The sequence below is a fragment of the Mirounga angustirostris genome, unplaced genomic scaffold (assembly GCF_029215605.1).
Source record: "Mirounga angustirostris isolate CCGP_5_RB_7025 unplaced genomic scaffold, mMirAng1.0.hap1 SCAF_14, whole genome shotgun sequence".
In the NCBI taxonomy this organism is placed as follows: Eukaryota; Metazoa; Chordata; class Mammalia; order Carnivora; family Phocidae; genus Mirounga; species Mirounga angustirostris.
Genome location: NW_026991722.1, coordinates 39,715,749 through 39,738,973, shown reverse-complemented (window position 1 = coordinate 39,738,973; position 23,225 = coordinate 39,715,749). Strand labels below are relative to the sequence as shown.

The 23,225-nt window shown below is 37.9% G+C and overlaps 2 protein-coding genes across 4 annotated transcripts in view; one reads left to right on the top strand and one right to left on the bottom strand.

Moving 5' to 3' along the window:
- The window catches only part of RNF138 (ring finger protein 138), a 35,413-nt gene extending 20,943 nt beyond the window's left edge, over positions 1-14,470 (top strand). For 2 of the 3 annotated variants that reach the window (XM_045886877.3, XM_045886878.3), the window contains 4 exons: positions 7,618-7,674; positions 8,486-8,597; positions 10,129-10,236; positions 12,463-14,470. In XM_045886877.3, the coding sequence (XP_045742833.1) occupies positions 7,618-7,674; positions 8,486-8,597; positions 10,129-10,236; positions 12,463-12,531 (346 nt within the window). In that variant the 3' untranslated portion in view covers positions 12,532-14,470. The remainder of the gene's footprint in view (positions 1-7,617; positions 7,675-8,485; positions 8,598-10,128; positions 10,237-12,462) is intronic. The other variant, XM_064577778.1, reaches the window with a different exon arrangement.
- Positions 14,471-21,957: 7,487 nt separating this feature from the next.
- Positions 21,958-23,014, bottom strand: LOC123852351 (small ribosomal subunit protein uS2-like). The gene has a single exon (XM_045886391.3). The coding sequence runs from the start codon at positions 22,944-22,946 to the stop codon at positions 22,059-22,061; it is 888 nt and encodes a 295-aa protein (XP_045742347.1). The 5' UTR covers positions 22,947-23,014; the 3' UTR covers positions 21,958-22,058.
- Between the last annotated feature and the right edge of the window lie 211 nt (positions 23,015-23,225).

Here is a 23,225-nt window from a genome sequence, read left to right as displayed (position 1 = left end):
AACATAGATTTACTGTACTTCTAAACTACTGGACGCGTACTCTACATGTTCTAGAATATACAGGGATGAGTAAAACAGACACCCTTTTCTGTATATATAAACAGTTTAACTTCCAGTTGAATAAGCCAGGATAAACTAAACCAAGATAAACTAGCCCACTAGTTTCAGTCAAATCATTGAGGGTAGAACTATTTACTATTAAGTAATAAGTGTTAGAGGATGTTTAACAAAATTACTGCGTTAGTATGGGGTAGTTTGTCATGATAATTATATAGCAGTGCTAGTTTAAGGCCATTTCTAGTTGATACCAATAAAATTGTTTTAACAGAGTGTATGCTGTTTCCTTTAGCCTCTAGAAGTGAGTAAGAGGAGGAGAGGGAGGGAAGATGCAGATAATTGTTAAGATACCAGACACATTTTATCTTCCTTGGAAATTGTTTGGTCTGGTTGTAGGCTTTTCTTACTAATTTTGACTCTTTGTAAATATTAATCAGTAGTAGATACCCATAGGTGCATACAGTTTAGTCCAACTACAGCTCTTCACAAAGACTGAAAGAATGAAAGTTACAAGCAGTCTTATGTTATTCCTAACAGATTTCTCTCCAAGATGTTGAACATTTTAAGTGGCTAAATAACTTTTTTTTTTTTGAGAGAGAGTGTGTGTGTGTATGGGGCTTGGAGGTGGGAGGGCAGAGTGAGAGGGAAAGAGAGAAAGAATCTTAAGCAGGCTCCACGTCCAGTGAGGAGCCCAGTGCGGGGCTTGATCTCATGACCCTGAATCATGACCTGAGCCGAAATCAAGAGTCGGACCCTTAACCAACTGAGCCACCCAGACGCCCTGCTAAATAACTCTTTATTAAGGAATCTGGTACAAGTCATTTCCTTATTTATAAGCATTCATTATATATTGTAGATGCCAATCCTTTATTCCATGCATTACATATATATATATTTTTTTTCACTCAGAATTAAATGTGGGTTTTTTTTGCCGTTTTGTAAAACACATAAACATAGACTTTAAGTAATCTCTACTCCCAACATGGGGCTCACAACCCCAAGATCAAGAGTTGCACATTCTTCCAACTGAGCCAGCTAAGGTCCCCTTTCCTTTTTTTTAAATTTTGGAAAGGATACTTAACATGAGCCAGCTAGCTATCCTCTTAACAGATGTTTAAGTGTGTAATATAGTATTCTCATCTATTGTCGCAATGTTGTACAACAGATCTGTGGAACCTATCTTGCATAACTAACATTTTATACGTGTTGATTGGTAACTCTCCATTTCAGTCTCTCCTAGCCTCTGACAACCACCATTCTGTTCTTGGCTTCTATGAGTGTGACTATTTTGCATAGTTCATATAAGTGAAATCATGCAGTATTTGTGTTGTGACTGGCTTATTTAACTTAGAACATTCTCAAGCTTCATTCATGTTGTCGTTTGCAGGATTCATTCATCTGCAGAATTTCCTTTTAAGGCTGAATAATCAATTGTATGTGTATACCGCATTTTCTTTATCCATTCATATCTTTGTGTCTTTACACATTCACAAGATTGTTTCTGCCTCTTGGCGTTTATGAATAGCACCACAGTGAACATGGGAATGCTAATATTTCTTCACGATCCTGATTTCAGTTGTTTTGGATAAATACCCACAAGACTGCTGAATCATATGGTAGTTTTGTTTGTTTGTTTTTTTTTGTGGGGGAACCTCCCTACTGTTTTCCAAAGTTTGTACCATATTTGCATTCCCACCTACAGTGTACAAAGGTTCCAATTTTAACCACACCCTCACTAATACTTGTCTTATGTTCTTTTGATATTAGCTGTCATAACAGGTATGAGATGATAGCTCATTGTGGTTTTGATTTGCATTTCCCTGATGACTAGTGACCTTGAACATCTTTCCGTATACCTGTTGGCCATTTGTATATCATCTTTGGAGAATTATTCAAGTTTTTAGCCCATTCAGTAATTGGGTTAGTAGTTTCTTTGCTATTAAGTTGTAGGTGTTCCTTATATATTTCCTTATATATATATATATCAGATACATGGTTTACAAATATTTTCTCCCATTCCATAGGTCGTTTTTTCATTTTTTTGGTTGTTTCCTTTGCTGTGCAGAAGATTTTTAATTTAGATAGTCCTGCTTGTCTATTTTTGCTTTTGTTTCCGGATTGCAAATGTCTTTGCTCAGTTTTTGGCTAGTCTTGTTACAGTATCTTTTGACATACAAAAATATAATATTTTTATTTGTGTATATATATGTTTTCTTTATGATTTTTGCTTTTTGTGTCCTGCTTGAGAAATCTTTTCCTACGTCAATGTTATATTTTCTTCTTTAATCCTTTAAAGCTTTGCTTGTCACATTTATTTTGGATGTATAATGTGAGGTGGGAAAAATTTTCCCTATGTGATTAGCCATTTGTCCCAGTACCATTCGTTGGGTCAATTTTTTCTCACTGATTAACAGTGCCATTTCAGTCCTACACATCTCTGTTTTCGGTTCTCTTGGTTCATTTGTTTATTTCTCTAATATCAGGCTATCTTAATTACTATGGCTTTAACAATAAGTCTTAATGTCAGGTAAGGAAAGTTTCCTTTCTTGGTTTACTTATAAAATTCCTCTGCTGTTCTTGTCCCTTTGATATTCCATATAAATTTTAAGATCAAACTTTTGAGTCTCCTGAAAATCTCTGTAGGGATTTTGATCAGAAGCATTATAGTTTGAATTTATTGAAATCATAGATTTGGAGGGAATGGGCATCATGTGATCCTGATTTCTTCCGCCTAGAGATACAGCCTGTCTTCCCATTTTTTTGTGTGATTTTTCAAAGATTTTTATTTATTTATTTGACAGAGATAGCGAGAACGGGAACACAAGCATGGCGGAGCTGGAGAGGGAGAAGCAGATTCCCCACTGAGCAGGGAGCCCGATGTGGGCACGATCCCAGGACGCTGGCATCAGGGCCTGAGCCAAAGGCAGACGCTTAACAACTGAGCCACCGGGCACCCCTCTCCCATTTTTTTAAAAAATATTTTTTTATTCATTTGATAGAGAGGGCATGAGTCAGGGGTGGTGCGGCACAGAGGGAGAGGGAGAAGCAGGGAGCCTGCCGTGGGGCTCCATCCCAGGACCCTGAGATCATGACCTGAACTGAAGGCAGACCCTTAACCAACTGAGCCATCCAGGTGCCCATCTCTTTTTTTAAAAGAGCAGTTTTTAAAAATGTCCTAAAAGAATTCCATTTAGAGCATGTGTAAATATGTTTTATTGTATCTTTTCCTAATAAAACTTTTGTTGGTATACAGATGGATCTTTTTTCCTGTTTTGTAATCTAAGTGATTACTACTAGTGAGTAGGAATAGTACAGATTTTTACATTAAGGTTGTATTTAGCAACTGTTAACTTATTAGTTCTGATAGTTCCAAATAATTTATCTGTAGATTCTTTTAGACTTATTATGTGGGAAATTATTTTGTTTTTTTAATGTAATTTTACTTCTTTAGTGCTTCATGTCATAATTTATTGCATTAACTAGGATCTCTATCCAGTATTAAATAGCAGGCACCTTTTTCTTGTTCTTGATTTTAAGTAGGAATGCATCTAAAATTTTACTATTAAGTATTATGTTTACTGTAGTTTTTTAACATAGATATTTTTTATCTGTGTCATAATGATATCACTCTGAATTTAAGATTTCCCCACTAAATGATTCTGTTCAAATCGGAATCTTTTATGGAATTAAAAATTATATACATTTGACACCATTCCCAGATATTCTGATACTTAAAGTATAGGCACATTTGTATTTTTAAAAACATTGTAGGGGCGCTTGGGTGGCTCAGTCGTTAAACGTCTGCCTTCTGCTCAGGTCATGATCCCGGGATCCTGGGATTGAGCCCCGCATTGGGCTCCCTGCTTGGCGGGGAGCCTGCTTCTCCTTCTCCCACTCCCCCTGCTTGTGTTCCCTCTCTTGCTGTGTCTCTCTCTGTCAAATAAATAAAATCTTAATAAATAAATAAATAAAAGCATTGTGAATGATCAGGACTTTTTTTGTTTTTGTTTCCATTATGGAGGTTGAATTTTATTGGATGGCTTTTCTGCATCAAATGAAATGATCTTTTAAAAATTTTAATTGATAGGGGCGCCTGGGTGGCTCAGTTGTTAAGTGTCTGCCTTCGGCTCAGGTCATGATCCCAGCATCCTGGGATCGAGCCCCGCATTGGGCTCCCTGCTCCGCGGGAAGCCTGCATCTCCCTCTCCCACTCCCCCTGTTTGTGTTCCCTCTCTCGCTGTCTCTCTCTCTCTCTGTCAAATAAATAAATAAAAATCTTAAAAATATATATATAAAAAAATTTTTTTAATTGATAAAATACGGTGCCCAGTAATAGATTTTCTGTTGTTGAACCCATTCATGCATTTCTGGAGTAAATGAGTAGGCTACCAGTAGTAGTAGCCCAGACATGATATAGGATGATTAGGAAGGGCTGGCTTGATGATAATGACAGTTATAATGGAAAATAGAGAACTGTAATGGGAGAGGGAAGGGAGAAAACATTTGAAAAGGGCATTAAATTTGATACTAAAATGTTTTAAATCACTTTTGTGATTGTATACCCCATCAGTGAAAAAAATCAAGCATGCATTCCTAGTATATGTATGTTTATTTAAAAACTATGCATGTGGGGTACCTGGGTGGCTCAGCTGGTTAAGTGTCTCACTCTTGGTTTTGGCTCAGGTCATGGTCTCAGGGTTGTGAGATCCAGCTCTGCATTGGGCTCCCTGCTCAGCAGGGAGTCTGCTGCTTTCCCTCTTCCCCTCCCTCTCCCTCTTTCTCTCTAAAATAAATAAATCTTAAAAAAAATAATAACTATGCATGTATTTTACAGTACTAATACTTTATGTACATTTAAAGCATGCAAAATTTAAGTGAGATAAAGATGAAATTGTTACTTTAAAAATAAGTTTTGCTTTACTTAATGGTATATTTTTATTAAAGTTTTAGTAATACTTTTCTAAAACCAATGTTGACTATACTTTCTAGAATTTTTTTTTAAAGATTTACTTATTTTAGAGAGAGCACGCACACACGTACATGAGTTGGGGGGTAGAGGGAGCGGGAAAGGGAGAGAATCTCAAGCAGACTCCCTGCTGAGCTCAGAGCCTGTCACATGGCTCAGTCTCACGACCCTAAGGTCATGACCTGAGCCAGAAACAAGAGTTGGATGCTTAACTGACTGAGTCACCCTAAAATTTTTTTAAATCTTAGTTTAACACTGTGACATAATCAAAGATTTGGAACGAAGTTCTCTTTACTTTGATACTTGATTCTGCTGACTGTCATGGTCGAAAAAGATAACCTACCATACAAAGCTATAGATTCAAATGGAAGAAGTATGTCATAGGTTGAGCTTACTAAAATTTTCAGGTCCATTCACTAAATGTCAAAAGGGCTTTTGTTGAAATTTTCATCTTCCCTAATGATGTTATAGTTGTTATTATAAACCAATCAGAAGTTGTTACAGTGTTTTTAAAGGACACATTCAAAACCCAGTGTTATTTGGAAGATTTTATTTGTTTTTTATTTTTATTTTTTTAAGTAAGCTCAACGCCCAGTGTGGGGCTTGAACTCACGACCCTGAGATTAAGAGTCACATGCTGTACTGACTGAGCCAGGTGCCCCTATTTGGAAGATTTTAAAACCAATTAGAAAAATCTGTTACCAAGTTTAAAAATATAGATATGAGATTTTTAAAAAATAGGTGACACATACTGTTTTTGGTGCAAATTCATAACATCTCTTTAATAAATGCAGTCTCCATAGTTTGAGTTTATTTTAAAAAGGTGTTTAGTCTTCACATCGTTAAAATGCCACCTTTACCTGAAGAGACAGATTAGTATCTGCTGGAAAGGTGCAGAAAATAGTGGTTTATTAGTCTCCACTTTGGGTGTGAAAACTGGGAAGCTTGCTTGCTGGCTAAGCATAGGATAGGTGTGTGTGGAGAGATAACATGGTTATCTTCATAGAAAGGACTGTCATTGGGAGGCTGTCTACACCAAATACAACCTTGTTGTATGTAGCTTTATTATGAAAAACAGATTAAAAAAAAGAATTCAAAAGGAAAAGAACATCTGTTAGGCAGCTGGTATAGTAATGCTTGCTTTTTTTTTTTTTTTTTTTTTTTTAAGATTTTATTTATTTGAGAGAGAGAGAATGAGAGACAGAGAGCATGAGAGGGAGGAGGGTCAGAGGGAGAAGCAGACTCCCCGCCGAGCAGGGAGCCCGATGCGGGACTCGATCCCGGGACTCCAGGATCATGACCCGAGCTGAAGGCAGTCGCTTAACCGACTGAGCCACCCAGGCGCCCCAATGCTTGCTTTTTTATAAAAGAAAAATGAATAAACAGTTTTCTAGGTTTAACAACTCTTTTAAAAATTCTGGTATTGAGATACAAGAGCAGACCTCTGTATGGTACAGTTTTTTGCCCACTACCTGTCTTATTTCTGTTAATGTCTGCTATTGAAAGGCCTTTTTTCTTTTTTTTTTTTTAAACACTCTTTTTTTTTTTTTTAAGATTTTATTTATTTATTTGAGACAGAGAGAATGAGAGACAGAGAGCATGAGAGGGAGGAGGGTCAGAGGGAGAAGCAGACTCCCTGCCGAGCAGGGAGCCCGATGCGGAACTCGATCCCGGGACTCCAGGATCATGACCTGAGCCGAAGGCAGTCGCTTAACCAACTGAGCCACCCAGGCGCCCGAAAGGCCTTTTTTCTATAAAATTGACCACTTTGATGAAATTCTCTAATGCATAAGTGGCAGTCCCCATTTGGAATATACCCATTCTTCCCTCTGGATTTCTCTAATACTGCATATGACATATGGCTCCAGCACAGGGTCCCATTGAGGATGTCAAATTGTTCTGTATATTAAATGTTGGAAAGCCTTGTTCCTTTTTGGAAAATATGAACATAATGAACATTTAAATATTTTCTTAAACCTACTCTACTTTGGAGGCCGCAACTTTAAACCACATTCTAGTTGCAAGTCAGAAAGTTCACAGACTCTTGCTTCTACCCCAGCTTTCAAAAACTAGGTAGTCTAGGTAGAAGAGTCTCTTTGAAAGTCTGAAGAACCTGGGGAAATATTATCATGCTAGGGATTTAAGATAATTCTGCAAAATTCTATATTCTCTATATATTTATAACTGCATAAATTAGTTTTAAAGGATATAAATAAAGATTTAATAAGCAGTTTTCTTACCAGAATTTATTTAAAAAATAATGCTATAATTATTTCATAGTTCAGAACTATTTGAAGTTCAGGCTTATTTATTTATTTTTTTTAGAGAGAGGGCGTGCATGTGCGAGTGGGGAAGGGGCAGAGGGGGAGAGAGAGAATCTCAAGCAGAGTCCATGCCCAGCGCAGAACCTACATGGGGCTCGATCTCACAACCGTGAGATCATGACCTGAGCCAAAATCAAGAGTTGGATGCTTAACCTACTGAGCCACCCAGGCATCCTGAAGTTCAGGCTTTTAAAACCAATTCAGACTAGTCATTTTATTAGCAATTCTAATACTTGAGGTATTAACTTTTCCCCCTCTATGCTTCTTAAGTAATAGGAGTGAAACGTCTACATCTGATAACACAGAAACTTATCAAGAGAATACAAGGTAAGCTTTTGAAAATTTTGCTACTTTAGTACATAATATCTGTCACTTTGTAGTGGATTTTTTAATTAAAATTTTTTTATTCAATGAAATCATCAGACATAATGCTAGATTAGCAATTAAGAAATAAATGCTACAGATGCTTTTACAGATCACATTAAATTAGTTTAGATCTCCTTTTTCACTGTGGTCATGTTTCTTCCATGCATAATTTAGGTAGAGATGTCAATATTAACTGTCCCTTGCTGAAATTCTGAGGTATTAAACTTCAGTAATGCGATTCAAAATGTTTTGAAATGTTGATCATTCTGATGATTGATGCTTTTGTTTTTCACTTTTCCTATGAATTTTGTATGTTAGATTCCTAGAGACTGGGATAGACTAAAGATCTGACCTTGATGGGAATCTTTTAAAAAAAGTTTTGAGTTCTAGATAGAACTATGGTGGGACACCACAGGGTATTGACAACTTTCAAGGGAGTTACAGTGACATCTATTGGCCTTACACGAATGACTACATTTAAGTTGTTTGGACGTAACTGCTTAATACATGGAACAGCTAGGTTTGTTTTTGTTTAGGTCAAAGGCACCATGAAAAAATGTACTGAAACATTTTAAGGGTACTGTAAACTGAGATTGTTTGGGAACATCTGTTTTAGATCATTTACTGAGAATAGTTTTTTCAACATGAAGGAATCTGAATAATAAATAATACTTTTAAAAAAAACTTACAATAATTGGTCAAAGAATAAGAAAGTGTCATTTTTATGTTATGATTTCACCTTAAGTACATTTCATTTAAAATTATTTTATAGTTCTTCTGGGCATCCTACCTTTAAGTGTCCCTTGTGTCAAGAATCAAATTTTACCAGACAGCGTTTACTGGATCACTGTAACAGTAATCACCTATTTCAGATAGTTCCTGTGGTAAGTACCTATGTTTAAGACAGTCTTCTACTTAAATACGCTGTTCCATTTATTTCACTTCATGTGTATAAGGGAAAGTAGCTGATTTAAATTTGGACAGGGCATTATCATTAAGGTAGACTTTTGTCAACAAAAAATTGATGACCATGAAGCAAAATGAGAATTTAAAATTCCAGTAACTCACTTACAGAAAGGGAGATGCTTATTGTAAGGGTAATGTAGGAGGATAGCCTGGAGGAGAGTGAAATCATGAAAGGTGAACTGGGGATTTTCATTTGAGGAGTGGCAGAACCAACCTCTGTTGGGGCCTCTCAGTTTCTTAGTCTATAGGATGCAGGCAACTGGATCTGGTCTGATGGATCTGCTGCAGGTGAAAGCACTTATAAATAAGAATAAAGTCAGTAAGTATTTTTAATTGTATCCTTGCAGAATCTAGTATATGAATGCATAAAGCATGGGATGAAAAGAATCATACTTTCTTTTTGATACATGCATATCTTTTTGATGCCATTTTGAGGCTGTGTAAGAAAGGGGTGAGACCTTTTTGATGAATGAGGGAGACAGAGTAGAGTGCGGGATTCCAGCATTGTGTTAATGGTCCTACAAGTCCTCTTTTGGAACATAAGTTACACAGGTAAGTGATTTCAACTGTGGATAGTACAGGAGAAACTGAGCTGGAAGAGATACTTCCTTTTCAGCTGTACGTTTTGATATATAAATATTTTATTCAGAAATAAGAGTAGAAGGAAAATTTTATAAATAAGGATTATAGGTATTTCTAAGCAGTTTTAGTTGGTTGTGCTAGAAAAAGTTGTGAAAGAATGTGCCTCAGTAACTACTGAAGCTACTCTTAAACTCTTACATAGCACTAAGGGAGACACACCACCTATTCTGCTCATTAGGGGAGGGTCAGTTACTGAGAAGCAAACACAGTTGCCAAAGATCTCTCCAGGAAAAATCTCACATTTAGGGTATTTCATTTGTTTTATATTGCATTGGCAAATTTTTGTTTCTGCATTATTTTCAACACAGCACGAACCTTGGCTAGAGTCCAGTTACCAAAAGTTTCTTCTTCTTTGTTTTGAGAGTATCATCTATTCACTTTTTAGCATGTCCTTCACTTAAAACCTTAAGGATACGATTTAAAGTTTACTTCACTTTCATTTTACTTATAAATAAAACTAAGCTAATAATAATTATAGTTAATTGTGGCTCAAATGAGATCACGTACTTGTTAATGATAGCAACTATGGTATTATTAAAGGTTGGGTGTGATGTTTTTGTTCAAACAGTTGTGTGGTCGGAGATATAAATAACAGAATGTATATCTCTTTTTATTGTGTTGTGTTAGATTAGTATAATTTATCTGAGGTAATTTGGTCAGGAAATGACCTTGTCTTGAAATTGGGACCTTTGAAATGGTTTTCATGTAGACATTTTCAGTAACATAAGCTTATGTTGTTTTAATACTTTCAATAATTAGTATGTTTATTTTCATTATTTTATATTTAAAACATTCTGTTTCTCATAGACATGTCCTATTTGTGTGTCTCTTCCTTGGGGAGATCCTAGCCAGATTACTAGAAATTTCGTTAGTCATCTAAATCAAAGACATCAGTTTGATTATGGAGAATTTGTGGTAAGTGAAATTCCTTAAGCTTAAGAAAATACCCTGTAAATATTCAAGTTAAATTAATTTTTTCGGGGCACCTGGGTGGCTCAGTCGTTAAGCGTCTGCCTTCGGCTCAGGTCATGATCCCAGGGTCCTGGGATCGAGCCCCACATCGGGCTCCCTGCTCAGCGGGAAGCCTGCTTCTCCCTCTCCCACTCCCCCGCTTGTGTTCCTGCTCTCTCTGTGTCTCTCTCTATCAAATAAATCAAATCTTTAAAAAAAAATCTTTATAAATTAACTTTTTCAATCTAGACTTGAGTTTTGAGACAAGCTATTGTATCATACTGGATGGTTATAGAGCAAGTTCGGTTGTTTTTATAATAATATAGGTGAACTTTGGTTTGTGGAAGTGGTAAAAGTTAAATTTACTGTTCACCTCCTATTCTAGAGAGATAATTAATATAAGAGCAAACCCCCAGATTGACAAAATGATGATTTATATGAAAACTGCCTAGATTTAAGGGATAATTGTACCTGCTTAGAGAAGTAAAACTGGTACAGCAGATGAAGGAGAATGTATTTCTCATGTAGTATAAATTGCTAATTCTAATAGATTTCTCATATCTATATATGAGACCTATTCTTTTTATTTTTTTTAAAGGTTTTATTTATTTGAGAGAGTGAGAGAGATCACGAGGTGGGGAAGGGACAGAGGGAGAGGGAGAAGCAGGCTTCCCGCTGAACAGGGAGCCCTATGTGGGGCTCGCTCCCACGACTGCAGGATCATGACTGGAGGCGAAGGCAGATGCCCAACCGATTGAGCCACCCAGGCACCCTGAGACACATTCTTTTTAAAAATGAGGGAGCATAATTATTAAAGCCAGGTTGAGTAGATTCTGGTGTTACATGATGGCTTTAATGGGACATGAGGGAAGTTACATAAAAACAGATCCCTAAAGCAAAACATGGGGTTACTTTCTACCTCCCAACTGTGTCATGATAATTTTTTAAAGAAATTAGATGACTTTTTATTTTGAAATTACATTTTATTCAACTGCAGTGAATTAAAACCATATCTAATTCAATATTAATCCTGATAAAGAATGGCTGATACTTATTTTCCAGTTTAGGTAAGCACAGGCATGTGCAATTCTGACAATGGCATGAACAGAATTTACATCTTTTCTCTGCTCTCCAGTGTTGAAATTATATCATTATTGATAATTTTTTTTTTATTTTGTGGAATTTGCATTTTTAGTCATTGCTGTTTTAAAATAACAACTCAAACATATGTAAAATTTAGGTGTACTTTATGATTTTAGCATTTTTATGAAATGTAGATTCTCAGATTCTCATTTTAAGAAAGTTTATTATGGAGAACTATGATTTGGAAAAACAAAAATATATTTTATGAACCACTTTTGATCTAATTGTCCAGTTGTTTTATTTTGCCACAGAAGAGTATGTAATTTTAATTATTTGAGATTGTCAAGTGGAAACCTATTTTAAAGCAAATCCATAGGACATAACTTACAGCAAGTAAAATTAAATGAAGGAGAGTGGTGTAACTAAGATTGAGTGAGCTATAGTTTTTAGCTTCATGTTAGGATTAAGAAGCTGCTGTTCAGTTCTCTTAATTCAATAAATGCTTATTTTCTTTAAAATGAATTTATTTTTAGACATTTGACATTTCTTTTCTAGAGATGACAGAATTTATTATCAATTAAAATTGTGGGTAACCTTTTAACTGTACTTTTAATTAATGACCTCATCATAAAGCACTATAACTCAAATTTCATTCTCTGCTGATCCCATTTGTTGTTTATCACTTATACTTAAATAATTACAATTGAACTTAATTACTAAGGTTCAGGTATTTAAATCTTATATTTTATTTTATTTATTTATTTTATTTTTATTTTTATTTTTTTTTTAAAGATTTTATTTATTTATTTGACAGAGAGAGACACAGCGAGAGAGGGAACACAAGCAGGGGGAGTGGGAGAGGGAGAAGCAGGCTCCCCGCAGAGTAGGGAGCCCGATGTGGGACTCGATCCCAGGACCCCGGGACCATGACCTGAGCTGAAGGCAGTCGCTTAACCAACTGAGCCACCCAGGCGCCCTAAATCTTATATTTTAAAGGATAGCATATATTGTAACATAAACCGTTTCAAGAGTGTGTAGTGAATTGGGCAAAGTATTGAGTAGTGGAATATGTCTTTCCTATTGACATGTTAATGTCATTGTTTTTAGAATCTTCAGCTAGATGAGGAAACCCAGTATCAAACTGCTGTTGAAGAATCTTTTCAAGTAAACATCTGAAGGCTATAGAAATCTCTGCATCTTTGTACCTGCAAGTGCCATCTTTAAGGGGAAAACTACATGAAGTCACCGTTTCAGTAACTTGATGTGTATATTAATAAAAGTAATTCAGTCTATTGATTTAGTTTTTTAATTAAAAAATAAAGGTGGGCCATCTAAAAACTTCATCTTCTTGATAAGTTAAAAAATGAAAGTTAGGACATTGTCTTTAAAAATATTGAAAGGATTATATTCATTAATGTAATGAACAAAAGGGATTCCATGTTGTACTTATCTTTTTTTATATTACACAGTCTTGAATTTTTCCTTATGTTGCTTTTGGAATTTGTTGCAGTTCCTCCCATTGACCTTCTTGTACACAGGTAACACATAGTAGCACATTCTGAAAGATGTGATTGATAGAAACCTACCAAATCTGAGCCAGTTACCAGAGTTGAAGAATGGAGACTTGAAGTGCTAAATGAAACAATCCAAAGGAAACTTTTTTAATACAGATTCTAGCTGAAGAAATTCAACTATAAGAAAATTGTATTTATATAATGTTTAGTATTTTTGAAGACTAGTGAGATTTCTTTAATAATTATAACTCTTTAAAAAGTGAAAGTTCATTGTAAAGATATTTCCTTTTTGCCTTAGAAGGAAATACTAAGAGAAAAAATTATTTCTTAGGTGGGCGGTTGGTAATTTCAAATCCTGTTTGTTTGGCTGACAAATTTGTAAGCCCAAAGTACGTTAAGCTGAATTACAGCTCTTTGGCCTCAAAATTTTCAATAGCCAGTATTTCTCTTTAACTAAGATAAAACTTTTATTAGAAACTTCCAGTTGGTGATACCATATTCTACATGTATATTTAAATGAGAGGTTTGGCTTCATCTCAGTTTAGAAATTCATTCAAAGCTAAAGATGTATATATATATATGCATACACTTTTGTATGTGTATATATACACACGTATGCATGCAATTTGTCAGGTTATGTACAGAATTTCTATTAAGATTTTAAAAATGGACAAGCAATATGGGATTGCGTATCTGATTTGATTAAAATTTTATGTATCACCAAATTTTTAAAAAAGTAACAGCCAAATGCTAAGTGGTCTAGTTGCTAAGTGGTCTAGTTGGCTACTATCATACCTTAAAAGTTGAATTTACACACACACACACACATAATTACCTTGTTTATATGGTGCTCATTTGTTATTCTCAAAGATAATGCATGACTATGGAGTCATGAGGTAGATGCTACCAACCACTCTGTTTCACTACTTCTTAGTCAAAACTGGGTTTGTTCTTCGTATTTATTAATAAGAATCATAAAATAATTTGTACTAGAAGGCCTAAATCAGCATAAAAGAGGAAGAGTGTATTAGCTGACATTCCATACTAATATGCATTGTTTATGCATTCTTTAACTAAAAGAACATAAAAGAAAATCTCAGTAGTTTGCTGCTAATATATACATATATTGTATGAAAGGGTATATTTTGGTTTTGTTGAAACCCTTGTTGACTTTTCTACAGTGAACATTTTTTTTAACTTGATTTAATAAAAATGTTAATTTTGCAAGTGGAGTTTTGTAAAAACCTTTTTCAGTCAAACAAAATGACTATGGTAGTAATAACAATCACCAAAAAAGCCATACATCTTGATGAACATATGCCTTTGTTCTGTCATTCGAAAGAGTGATGTTTACTATGTGCTTGAACATTTTCTCTGCAGTTACATGAGTGTAACTGTAAGAATAGCTGTTTAATGAACTTTTAAAAAAAAAATTTTTGACCATAGATTTTTCCAGTTTAAAGCAATAACTTTACTACTTTCTTTCAGAGTTAATACTTCCAGTATATCAAGTTTTAAACTTTACATCCTGAGATTTGGGAACTTCTTTAAAGGAAAATTGTAGTAGAGATCATCTTGATGAAATTGTGTTTTGAAGTTTGTGGATTAGTTAAATATCAGTAATAGTCTTGTGTGTCTTTCCTATAAACTTTTCATAAGGAAAATATTGACTATTTGCTATTACCTGGGAACTCCTCAGTATGGAAATGTTTGTTTAAAATCTCACCTTTTGTCAGTGGATTAGGAATAGGGACAGGCTTTACAGATTTACAGTTTAAATTCATGAGAAAGTCCTTATTTTTAATATGCTTATAGCTGAGTCAGAATAAAGGAGGGAAACTATTGATTGCTGATACCTAAATTTCACAATACCACTTCTAGGAAAGCAATTTCCCTCAGCAAGTTACAGTTTATGTTGTTAAACAGAGTCTTATTTGAGATGTATTGCTTTATTTTTCAATTAAAAGTGGTTTTCTCCTACTTGTGTGTCTAATTAAAATTTTGTCTAGAGGGAAACATGATAGCATTTAGTTCTTGTAACTCACCTTGGAAGACATGGAGGGAGATAATCCATTATTTTGCACTTGAAAAAGTGGATAGGAGAAAGCTACCACATGCTGATGATATATGTTGGATTTAACTTTATAAACCTATTTTATCTTTATTTCTAATGTTAATTTATCAGGCTATTTCGTCAAGTGTTTATGCAGCAAGATTTTCAAGTCCTGTTAGCAACCAGGCAGAAAGCCAGTTAACTGGTTAATAAACACTTTTATATGGAGTAGTTACCCTTAAGTAAGATACCAGGGTCGTAGAACATACTGCCAAATACAATGTCATATACCTTTTGGGTTGCTTAATAAGTATTAATTATGACCTTCATTGAATCAACTTTTATAGAAATCCATTAGGGCTGCTACCCAAAAGAATCAACCTTTTGAGGTGATGACATTTTATTTTAGCCTTTGTGACCCAGAAAACATGTAAATATATGCAGTATAAAACTCATGATAGAAATATGAATAAAGTACTCATCCCATGGTACCACTTAAGTATCAATATAATTTTCTGATTATGCAATACAATTTTGAAAAAAAACGTGGAATGGAAAGGAGTTATATTAAGAAATTAAAAGAATACAGGAGCCTCAAAAAAAAATGGGTATTACCACCTGCATTCCCCCCCCCAATCTGACAGCAATTGTCCAATCCTGGGGCTGAGAGAGGTGACAGTTGCCACACTCCCACCCCTGAAATGAGAAAGATAAATGTGTGTATTCCATTATGTACTTAACTGGCAAACTTGTATTAAACTATACCGCACAGTTTCCTATGTTAATATACCATTACAGAATTCTAGATGAGCAGGGCACGGGAGTGAATGTCGATTAGACCTAATCAGACGAATTATAGCCATTCTGTGGAGAGGAAGAAGGAACACATGAAATGTGAATGAAAGGAATTTCCTACCTGTCAATGTGGCAAAATAATGTTACGATAATGTGCACAAAGTGAACAATAGCCTGAGTAATCAGGGCTTCGATCAAGAAAAAACATTAGAATCCCATAAATCCCTTTACTTCTATTTGCAGTCATAACTCGTCACCACCACAAACTTTTAATACCACAGGTTGTTTTGCCTGCTTTTTATACTTTATAGAAAACGAAGCACACAGTAAAAATTCTATCTGGCTATTTTTGTTCAACATTGTTTTGAGGTTTTTATATGTAGGTTTTAATTTAGTCAACAGCTACCCTACAGTAACTTGTCTTTTGTCCAGAACAGAAAAGCTAAACAGTAGCTTTTGTGAATTTGTGAATGTTAGATACATTGCAAGTGGTTCTTTTCATGTACGTTGGCGCTCGCAAGTGCCGATCTATGTTAAAACTGAAAACTGTCTGGCTCCGCACCGCCCCCCCCCCCCCCCCCCCCGGCAAATAACTGGGGAAGACAGGTGAAGAAAGGAGCCAGTGGCTTTCACAGCTCTTACCTGACCTTTTTCCTAAGCTGCATTGTTTATGCTTTTAAGATTTACCCTTTCAGCAACTTTCATATATGCAGTACAGTATTAATTATAATCACCATTCTGTACATTACATCCCCATGACTTACTCCTTTTATAACTGGGAATTTGTACCATTTGATCACCTTCACCCGTTTTTGCCCATCTCCATCCTCTGGCAACCACCAGTCTGTTCTCAATTTATGAGTTTGGTTTTTGTTTTTTAGATTCCACATACAAGTGAGGTCATACAGTATTTGTCTTTCTCTGACCTTATTTCACTTAGCATAATGCCCTCAACTTCTAACCATGTTGTTGCAAATGGCATGATTTCCTTCTTTTTTGTGGCTGAATAGTTTGTGTGTGTGTGTGTGTGTGTGTGTGTGTGTGTGTGTGTGTGTAGACACTTAGGTTGTTCCATGTCTTGGCTATTATAAATGCTGCAATGAACATGGGAGTGCGGATATATCTTGATATAGATAGATCCTGATTTTATTTCCTTTGGATATATACCCAGAAATGGAATTGCTGGATCGTATGACGGTTCTATTTTTAATTTTTTGAGAAAACTCCATGTTTTTCGTAGTGGCTGTACCAATTTACATTCCCACTAACAGTGCACAAGGGCTCCCTTTTCTCCACATCCTCGCCAACATGTGCTTGTCTTCTTTAATTTTTTAAAAAGATTTTATTTGAGAGGGAGAGAGAGCAGGGGAGGGGGGAGGGTCAGAGGGAGAAGCAGACTCCCCGCTGAGCAGGGAGCCCGACGTGGGGCTGGATCCCAGGACTCCGGGATCATGACCTGAGCTGAAGGCATACGTTTAATGGACTGAGCCACCCAGGCACCCCTATTACGTGCATTGTATTAGAAACCATATTTTCATCAAAATTGTTCAAGGGTATACGAGCATTGATAGCAATTTATATTAGTTATAACCTCTAAAATGTTTTTCATAATTAGGACCTTCTGTATGACTAGTGAATTTTCTCTTTTAGGTTTGTCTCGTTGCTACATACATATTTTGAATTTGAATTTTGGCATTCAACACATTAGCTATCCCTCCAAGCTGGATAAACAAGGCCTTCACCTTACTGCACATGAACAAACCAGCCCAGGAGCAAATCATTAAAGACTGCTTTAGTCAGATTTCATCTATTAATATTGAGTACGGTTATCAAACCACTTATGAATATGCTTAAATATTCTAGTCTCCAGCTCTTGCATATAGTTCACAAGGCTAACAACTCTTCATCTACCGGTCCATTGAATGTGTTAAAATATGAAATGTATTTAGTTCAATTTGACTTAGTGAATATACAGTGGGTCATTTAATTACTATTTTCTTTTCTAATTGTTTACAAGCCAGCTACTCTAGAATTTTGTCAAGCAACTTAATTCTCACTGGTTAATTTCTCTCTCTCTGGAAAACAGTTCTATCAGGAATGCTTAAAGGGGACTACATGTGGGATGTTCTATGGTCTTCAGTCGTGATAGGTGTATTATTTCAAGAGAGCTGGAAGTTTTTGTTTCTTCCGTTTGTTATTTAGGTCTTGAATATTAGGAAGGACATTCTGATTCTGAAGAAGTATTTCTTGTATAAAATTTGGGAGCAGTTTGATCCAGATAGGGTTTCTTAGGTACTGAGTGGTGCTTATTGAGGACCTACAATATCATGAATATAACACTTTTAAGTGCAAACATGTCTAAATAGAAGATTCTATCTGCAGGCTTATTCCTTTTATATTCCTGATAAATGGCCCTGCTGCTGCTTATGTGATGTGGCCAAATATGATGTTAAGGAGGCAAGTTGATCTGAGGTTTGTGAAAGCTATAATACAGCAAAAGTTATATTTATTTTAAAGCAGTTTGAATTGGGTTTAAGACATCACATCATTTAATCCAGGGGTGGAAATACATGAAATCAATGGAGCTGTATCTTTGTTATTCTAAACCTAGGACTTACTGGGGGCACTTGACTGGCTCAGTCAGTGGCGCGTGTGACTCTTGATCTGGGGGTGGGAGTTTGAGCCCTGCGCTGGGCATAGAGATTACTTTTAAAAAGAAGATAAAATAAACCTGGGAATATTGGTTTACTTGTCTCTTGCCTTTATCATTGCTCAAGGATTATTTGCGGTAGTTCTATTATAACATCACAAATTTAAAAGTGACTAGTGTCATAGCCACCATAGATTGATATTCAACCCACCTTGAGAATATGACAGGGCTGCCCCCCATGGGCTGTATGTCTTAGGTTATCTGTGGAGCCAGGTCCAAAAATGAAAATCTTGAGGTGAAGCCAGAGGTCAACTCATGGATGACTAGGTCAAAAGCACTGAGCCAAGACGGAAGACACAAACTACAATGAACTGGTTGGGGCATGGAGATGCTTCTAGTCAAAGAAGCAGACCCAGAGCAAGAAAAGAAGGAATGAAGCATGAGTATGCTGTGGTGTGAGTTAGGTTCAGGTAAACCTTAGCAGAAGGAGATCCTCTGAGCATAGGCACTCCTTTCATTCTTGTCATGCTACCTAGAGACTGGACATGAAGCTTTCATGTGGGAGGCTCTCAGCCATTATCATGGGATTGTCATTTTTACACTGAGATGCAGTTTATCTGGAACTAGAGAGATGAATTCATACGAAGTAGCTATTTACTTGTACTCAGGTATCTTGAGCTTCCATTCTCCAGTAGTCATGTTTATGGTCAATATTTTGCTGAGTAGAAAAGATGGAAGTCAGATTTGTATCCCGAGAACCTTAATGTTGAAATGTCCCTTCTTTCCTGGATGGCAGAGATAGTACCTGTTTATGCGATAAAGGCTCAGTCCTGTCACTTCTCTTTTCTCACTGCAGACTTAATCCCTAATCAAGCATCTCATGTTTGTACGTCGGTGATCATATTTGTACAGGTTTCAGGTACCATCTTTGTTAATCAATCTCAAATTTTCATCCACACCTCTCCTCTGAGCTCCGGACCGGTGTATCTGATATCTGTTAAGCGTCTCTGGTTTTGGGGTGCATAGGAATCGCCTCAAGCCCTTGTTAAAACAGATTGCTGACCCCAACTTCGAAGTTACTGTATCAGAGGTCTGGATTAAGAATTAATTTGTAATTAATTTGTTTATACCCCTAACAGAATATTACAATTAATTTGTGTTAAGTCTCTTTCCCAACTAGACCAGTTATTTTCAACACTGCCTGCACTATAGGATCACCTGGAAAACTTTGGAAAAGCAACCATACCAGGTTCCATCTCCAGAGATTTGGATTTATTTGGTTTGGGTGAAGGCCTACATGATTCTAATATACTGCCAGTGATTCTCAGAATCACTGCACTGGGGACACAGTCCTGCCCCTATGACGTTTTAGAACAGCAGGTGAGAGACAAACTTTAAATATTGACACACACGAGTCCCACATTGCAACTGTGATAAGTTCTACCAGGAAGAGGGTCAACCTCGCAGGGTCTGATTATGTCCCAGAGGTCCTAGAAAAGATCCCAGTTCAAACCAGTTCTGAAGAAATAGGTATTAACTAGATAAAAACAGGGGTAAAGAGCTACACTAGTTCTTCCAGTCTTTTCCAGCATTGCCAACTCCTTTCAAACTTCAAAAAGTTTCTCAGACCTCCCCACATGATGAGTGGCAGATTTTTATGATTGATAAAATATCCAGTGCGATTAATCCAGCAACGACACTAAATGGATTTATAATGCATGAATCACTCAACACTTACATACATTTGAACCGTATTTCTTATTTTCGTGGGATATTAATTACTGACTATATTATATAGACAACACTTGCTACCGTGTGCGGCCTCCTTATATTCTCCAAGGCTTTCAGGGTTGGTGCCCGTGGGTTGTCCTTCCCTGAGCTAATCTGTGGGCATCGACTACTGGACAAAGAGAGAGCAAGTCCTTTCTCTTCTCTCTCCTACCCTCCCCCACTAGGTACCAGAAATGTATTTTCCAGTAACTTCTTGCAGACATCAGTCGCAGCCAGCTTCCAGTCCAGTTTCAGGGGGTGGGTGGTTGTTGCTTGAGACCCAGTAATTTTGAAATGGGAAAATTATATTAAAGAGAGACAAAACAAGCGCTGGGTAGTGCAGTGTTTGGTCAAACTATACAGATCTCGGGAATCCGCTATGGTTCAGCGTAAGATTTTGCTAGAGAAAAGGGGAGAGGGGCAGTTCTAAGAATGTTTAAACCAGCCTGTTCAAAGCAAGATTCTGGGGTGCTACTCGGGCTGTCAAAACTCTGGGAATGAAGTCCTGGGGTGGTGCTGTGGGAGCTGTCCCTGCGAACACTGCTGCCCTTCCTTCCCTCGGCTGGGACTGTCTAACCTCTTCCCACCTTCTTGACCTCCTGGCTTACCCTCAGCCGGGGTTCTTCTGGGAAGGCATCCCTGACCCCTTTAGGAGTCCAGTGCTCCTTCCCAGCCCCCGGTGTAGGGGATTGCATTCCAGCGACTGCCCTTAACCCCGAGAGCGTCTCTTCTCAAGGCTGGGAGCTCAAGGAGCGGCTCCGAGGCGTCCCGCAAACACCTGCGAAAGGCATTTGTCGTTGCTTGTGGGACGCCGCCAATTTAAAATAAAGATTACGCGGCAAGTGGGGATAGGAGAAAACGAGACTCATGTGTAGACTCCAGAGTCGTGTGCAACCCTGCCGGGAGTTTAAGCTCTTGGGACAGTTGTTATCCTGAAGGATGCAAAGTATTATGATGCATGTTCATGATTCTGTGACAGGAAAACTGGCAGCTCTGGGGGAAGGAAGCACACATTTCTGCTTTTTAATCTGTCACATAAGTAACACATTGCTCCTAAATGCCAGAGGGAGTTCGCTGTAGTGATGAAAACCAGAAGGGACGAGGCTCGGCATGCGATTAGGAGTGCGGGCGAAGGCCGGCGGACGCACGTTCATGGAACAGCCGCAAGGTGGCAGCTTCGAACCGGGACATTCCGGATCGAAGGCTCGCGCACCGAGCACCTTGCAACACTCGCCCCAGGGGAGAACCGAGGGCAGGTATGGTGGAGCAATTCGGAAGGCGAAGAGAGAAAGAGATTGTAGTACTTACTGCGTATATAATTTTGTTTTTTAATATATAATTTTGTTCATAATTTTATTTTTTTTTTTAAAGATTCTATTTATTTACTTGACAGAGAGAGACCCAGCGAGAGAGGGAACACAGGCAGGGGGAGTGGGAGAGGGAGAAGCAGGCTTCCCGCTGAGCAGGGAGCCCGATGCGGGGCTCGATCCCAGGACCCTGGGACCAGGACCTGAGCCGAAGGCAGACGCTTAACGACTGAGCCACCCAGGCGCCCCAATTTTGTTTATAATTTTATAAAATTTTGTTTCCCCTAGAATCAAAGCCCGGCCCACACGTACACACCCAGACACAGAAAGTCTCACAAATGCACACTGAACCCGCCTCATCCTTGGGAAGCCCCACAGTGAGTCTGAGATGTTCCATGCCTGAGTTGGCTGTCCTCAGGCGGCCCTCACTTCCTTTGACCGTGTGCGCGTGCTTTCGTAGACCACTTAAAGACTTCCTGAGGGTAATTGTGCTTTTATTTGATTTTCACCTAAGGTATTCACTTTTTTTCTTTTTTTACTTTTACAAACTGTTTATTTTCCGTCAACCTTTTCCATTTCTATTTCCATTTTGTTTGCCTTTGTGGAAGAGCAGCTTAAGACCACTCAGTGGTTGTTCCTACCCATTCAGTGGCCTGAGCAGTGGGAGCTGCAGACCAGTCTTCAGTGGCCTGCTGGGCGCTCCAGTCTTCAGGAGGGATCTGCTGAATAGGCACCAAGGGCACCTGCACGCCTTCAGACCAGACTGCGACTTCAGGCTGAGTAGCAGTGACCTCAGGAGCTGGAGCTGTCCCTTCACCCTCAGATTCCTCCTTGGTCACAGCCTTCTCAGCAGCGGCCTGCTTTTCCTTTTCAGTCTCTTCAGGATCTCTGTAGAAGTACAGCTCAGGCATGACCTCCCACGGGTGCTCACGGGAAATGGTGCCATGCATGCGCAGAACTTCCCTGGCCAGCATCCACCCCATCAGCCCCAGTGAGTGAGCTCCCTTGTTGTTGCAAGGGATGGCGATGTCCACATAGTGCAGAGGAGAGTCTGTGTTGCACAGAGCAATGGTAGGCGGGTTAACATAGGACGCCTCTGTAAGGGCCTGGTGGTCAGCCCTGGGATCAGGAACCACCAGAAGTTTCGGCTCCCGGAAGGCTGCCTGGATCTGGTTAGGGAAGGTTCCAGGAGTGAAGCGGCCGGCAATAGGAGTGGCTCCGGCAGCAGCAGCAAATTTCAACACAGCTCGCTGGCCACTATTCCTGGACGATGTGACACTGACATCAGCTGGGTTTTCAATGGCAACAATGGCATGAGTTGCCAGCAGAAGCTTCTCCCAGGTTCTCTTCAGATTTACGATGGAGATACCATCACTTTTCCTTCTGTAGATGTACCCTTCCATTTGAAAGTCAAGGTTGGTGCCACCTAAATGGGTTCCTGCTGCAAGGGATTTGAGGACATCCTCCTCCTTCATTTGCAGGACATCAAGGGCTCCGGACATTGTGAAAGTTTCCCTTTAAGTTACGACGGGAACGCAAAACAACGCCGTATGGACCCTTCCCTGGGTAGCTCGGAAAGTAGTGTATTCACTTTTGAACTTAACCCTCTTATGATAAGTTACTCTACCCTGCTTATGAAAATATGCTTTTATAAATGTGTATATAGATTATATATAACTATATCTTGTGAGTTATAAAAATGTATGACATACACTGATGAATCAGGGAACCAGTGTTTTCCATCCTTCCTTGCATGCAGTAGGTGCTCAGTGTATGTTGAC